The sequence below is a fragment of the Telopea speciosissima genome, chromosome 3 (genome assembly GCF_018873765.1).
Source record: "Telopea speciosissima isolate NSW1024214 ecotype Mountain lineage chromosome 3, Tspe_v1, whole genome shotgun sequence".
Lineage (NCBI taxonomy): Eukaryota > Viridiplantae > Streptophyta > Magnoliopsida > Proteales > Proteaceae > Telopea > Telopea speciosissima.
This window is the reverse complement of record NC_057918.1, coordinates 44541631-44546727: the sequence shown is the minus strand read 5'-3', so window position 1 is coordinate 44546727 and position 5097 is coordinate 44541631. Positions and strand designations below refer to the sequence as shown.

Here is a 5097-nt window from a genome sequence, read left to right as displayed (position 1 = left end):
GCACCTGCTGCCCATTGATTGTTCCTGTGATATTGGTTATTGGTCTCTATTATTATTTTTTCTTCAGGTGTATCCTGCTGCCTCTGATCTGTTATTGAATCTCCATCAGCATTCTGCCAATTCAATCGATTTGGGAGGTTCCTAAAACTCTGTAACCCAATCGGTAGCCTTTTTTGTTTTATTTGCTTGGTGTTTGGTTTGTGCTGTCTTGTGGTTGTTATCTTATCTTGTTCTTGTCTAATGGATGACAAGTCGTCCAAGTCCTCTGCTCCTGTTGTCTCTACTGAGACTGTTAATGTGACTATTACATCTATCAAGCTCAAGGGGAGCTTGAATTATTCGTTACGGGCCCAGGTAGTCAAGGTTTATATTATGGCCATGAAGAAACTTAAATATATTATCTCAGATCCTCCTGCATCTGATTCTAGTGGTTACGAAGATTGGATGCAAGAGAATGCAATTATTCTGATATGGTTATGGAACAGCATGGAGCCCAATATTGCTGCGAATGTGATGTTTCACACCACTGCTAAGGGTGTCTGAGATGATTTGAGGGACACCTATTCTAAGGAGAAGAATATGAATCTAGTCTATGACCTGTATGAGAAATTATTTCAGCTCCGTCGGTCCAATAAGCCTCTCCAGGATTATTATAGCTCCTTCAAAGGTCTTGTTGAGGAATTAAATGTTTTTCAGCCTCTCACTACTGACATAGACAAACTCAAGGAACAACGAAATGAGTTTTTTGTTTCCAAATTTCTGGCTGGTCTGGATCCTGATTTGAACTCTATCAAGGGACATATTCTTGCTGGTGAGACAGTCCCTACACTTGCTGACACTTTCTCTCGCCTTCAGCGTATTTCCTCTCCTAAGAAGAATGATTCCGCTCCCAAGGAAAGCTCAGCCTTTGTTGTTGGTCGTGGTCGTGGCCATGGTCGTAGTTCAGGAAGAGGTCGTGGTGGTGGTGGTCAAGGTCCTAGTGGCCAATCAGGTGACAAATCTACTTGGAAGTGTACTCATTGCGGCAAACTTGGTCACACTATTGATTTTTGTTGGGACTAGCTTGGTAAACCAGATTGGGCACCTCAGTCAACCAATCATGCAGTGATAGATGGTGGTAATGATGGTACTTCCCATGGCAATTCTCTACAGGGTCCAATGACAGGTAGCAGCTCTACTACGACTCCTCTCCGTGATGATCTCTCCCAGATATTACGACGGTTACAGAACCTGGAGGCATCCAGTCATACATCCACCGGGCCGTCATCTTCCTCTGCTACTCTGGCTCATGCAGGTACACCTGCCTCCTTTACCACTACTACTCCACCCGGGATCATTGACACTAGGGCTTCTGTTCATATGACTGGTGAGTCGTCATTGTTTACATGTTACTCTCATACGCAATTATCTTCACTTGTTATACTTGCAAATGGTTCATCTGCTCCTGTTTCTGGGCCTTGTACAGTTTCTCCTACTTCCTCCATTAATATTTCATCAATGTTGCATGTTCCTCAATTATCATTGAATCTTCTTTATGTAAGTCAATTAACTAAAGTTTTACGTTGTTTTATGACATTCTTTCCTACTCATTGTGTTTTTCAGGATCTTCACATGAGGAAGACAATTGGTGGAGGGTGTGAAAAGGACGGACTGTACTATCTTAAATGTGGTGCTACCTCTTTTGCTGCTGCTACATCTGTTGGTGGGATGACTCCTCTCCAATGGCATGTCGGTTAGGTCATTTATCACTAGCTAGGTTAAAGCTATTATTTCCCTCATTTCGGTCTGTGTCTAGGATAGAGTGTGAAGCATGTGAGTTAGGAAAGCATCATCGTACCTCCTTCCCGTCTCGCTCTGTGGTTCGTAGTTCGTCTTTATTTTCTTTGGTCCATTCAAACATTTGGGGTCCTTTTCGTGTTAGGAATAAGAGTGCTTTCATGTATTTTGTTACATTTGTGGACGACCATTTTCGTTTTACGTGGTTATACCTCTTGAAGGATCGTTCCAAGTTTCTTTCTGTATTCCAGAATTTTTATAATGAAATACGAACTCAATTTGGCATGTCTATTAGGATTTTTCATTCTGATAATGCTTAAAAGTATACTCAAAATGAGATTTCTGACTTCTGTGTTGCCAGTGGTATGATTCATCAAAGTAGTTGTTCCTACACCCCAGAACAAAATGGAGTGGCGGAACGTAAGAATATACATATATTTGAGGTTGCACGCACTATAATGTTCCATATGCATGTTCTAAAGCATTTTTGGTGTGAAGGGGTACTCACTGCCTATTACTTGATCAATCGCATGCCTTCGTCTGTTCTTGCCAACAAGTCTTCATTTTCTATTATTTTTCCTGGTCAACCTATTTTTCGTTTACCTCCTCGTGTTTTTGGGTGTGTCTATTTTGTTCAAAATATACATGTCAACTCTGATAAACTCTCTCCCAGATTTGCTAAATGTATTTTTCTTGACTATTCTTGTACCCAAAAAGGGTACAAGTATTATGACCCTGTGGCCCATAGGTATTTTGTGAGTGCTGATGTAACATTCTTTGAGGGTAGTTCTTATTTTTCGTCATCTCCCTTCGTTTCTAGAAATGAGTGGCCTGTAGTTACTCCTCCCGTTCCTATCTTGGTTCCTTTCTCTCCACCATTACAGGTTTATCAGCGGCGGAACAGGATAGTACCACAGGAGGAGGTTTCCAAAGCTCCGACCGTTTCACCACCGCTACCTGCTTCTTCTTCTAGTGAAGCTCTGCCTTCTTCTTCGTCTAATGACTTACCCATCACCTTGCGCAAAGGTACTCGTTCTTACACCCAAAGGTCCAATATTGTGTATTCTATTGATAAGTATGTTTCCCTTTCTCACTTACCATCGGTTGTCCATAATTTTGCCTTGTCTTTATTTGCCAACCCTATACCCAAACATCATACTAAGGCTCTTCGCCTTCCTGGTTGGAAAAAAGGCCATAGATGTGGAAAAGGATGCTCTCTTGTCTCATTAAACTTGGAGTTTGGTTGATCTGCCACCTAGTAAGGATCTTGTCAAGTGTCGTTGGGGTTACACAATCAAATACCTTCTGGATGGCTCTGTTGAGCGGCTCAAAGCCCGTCTAGTTGCCAAGGGATATACACAAACTTATGGTGTTGACTACTATGAGACTTTCTCCCCTGTTGCTCGATTGAATTCTGTTTGTTTGCTTATTTCTATGGCTGTTAACTTTGATTGGCCATTGTTTTAAGGGGAGAACTGTACGAGGGTGTGTAAATTGCGGAAGGCAATCTATGGTCTTAAACAGTCACCCAGAGCATGGTTTGAAAAGTTTGGTACTACAGTGGTGTCGTGTAGTTTTTCACGGTGCTACTTCGATCACTCTGTGTTTATCCATTGCCGTGGTGGCAAGTTGGTTATCTTGGTTGGTAAAGACTTATTTACAGAAGCATTTTCAGACCAAGGATCTAGATGACCTTCACTACTTCCTTGCCATTGAGGTTGTGAGAAGCAAGAAAGGCATCAGCTTATCCCAAAGGAAGTATGTATCAGACCTTTTGTCTGACACTAGTATGCTTGCGTCAAAGCCAGTGGATATTCCTATGCATTCCCATCAAAAGTTTGGGGTGACGACGGTGCTCCTCTCAAGGATGTACACCAGTACAAGAGTTTGATTCTATATTACTGTCACTGGACCAGACATTTCTTTTGTTGTTGGTGTTCTGAGTCAATTCATGCAAACTCCACAAAAAGCTCATTGGGATGCTGTTGTCTGCATACTTCATTATTAGAAGGGTGCCCCTGGTAAAGGTGATTTATCGTCCTAATTGGCATATGGATCTAGTTGCATATTCTGATGCTGACTGGGCTGGATCGGCTAGTAATCGTCGCTCCACTACAGGATATTGTACATTTGTTGGGGGAAATCTTGTTTTGTGGCATAGTAAGAAACAAACATCTATTGCTCGATCGAGTGTTGAGGCAAAGTACAGGGCTATGGCTCACACTACTACAGAGTTGATGTGGCTCAAGTCTCTTCTTCTTGAGATGGGTTTTCCTGTGCCTACTCCAATGAAGATGTATTGTGATAACCATGCGGCTATATACATTGCTAGTAATCTTGTTAACGGACAAAGCATATTGAAGTGGACTGTCATTTTGTTCGCGATGCCGTCATGAAGAAGCTAGTTGAGACTCCATTTGTTTCGTCTTCGGATCAGCTTGTTGATGTGTTCACCAAGACATTGTTTGCCCCTAGTTTTCGCACCTATTGTAACAAGCTGAGCATGGGTGACTTATATGCTCCAGCTTGAGGGGGGAATGTTGAAGATTAGGGGTAATTTAGTCTTATATTTTTAGTTTTGGGTTTATGTGTTATTTCCATATTTTCTTATCCTTAGGTGTAATAAGTTAGAGGTTAGGGTATTATTATAAACCCTAACTGCCCTTTTCGTGAGTAATTGAGAATATATTTGATCAAGGCTGATTGCGATAGACATAATTCAATTATCTATAGCAGGCTGTCCTCTTTCTTTTTGTGGCAACTTGGCTTCTCTTCTTCTTCTCTTCTATTTCTTTCTTTCTTCTTCTCTGTTTCTCTTGACTTGTTTTATCTAGATTCTGGTTTGTATCAAGTTATATTTGGCAGGGTTGTTGGACAAGTCCATTAAACCCGGTTCGGTCCGGTTCACCTTTGTATTGAACATTTATACATTTTAGTTTAATATTTTCACATGCAATATAAACTTTTTGAGCATTATGTGTCCGTAAGTTATACTTAAAATGATAGTCACGACTAGGGTTTGGGCTGGGCACCCTTATTATATGGTTGTCGCATTGGGTATGCCTAGAAATGTGATGTCAGGGTACGAATGCGAGTGCTCACATGTTTGATGTGTGCATTGGCGAAGAATCTACTTTGTCGATTCCCTCATGTATTACTGTCAGATGTAGGAAGGGATAGACATGTGTCATCGATACCACTGACTGAGGGACCTGCACCGCAAAGTGTGATCGCATTCTTTGGTTCATCAATGGCGAGACTCAAGCGAGTCAAAGTCGGTGTTGCGGAATGCGTGAACACTTTGTGAGTGAAGGAGTTATC

General features: G+C 41.5%; 1 protein-coding gene across 1 annotated transcript; it reads left to right on the top strand.

Annotated features, from left to right (window-relative positions):
- The first annotated feature begins 240 nt into the window (after positions 1 to 240).
- On the top strand, positions 241 to 4172 carry LOC122655212. Its single transcript, XM_043849425.1, has 7 exons — positions 241 to 510; positions 619 to 991; positions 1076 to 1536; positions 1603 to 1724; positions 1922 to 2018; positions 2100 to 2851; positions 3785 to 4172. The coding sequence occupies exons 1-7, from the start codon at positions 241 to 243 to the stop codon at positions 4170 to 4172; spliced, it is 2463 nt and encodes an 820-aa protein (XP_043705360.1).
- The last annotated feature ends 925 nt before the right edge of the window (positions 4173 to 5097 follow it).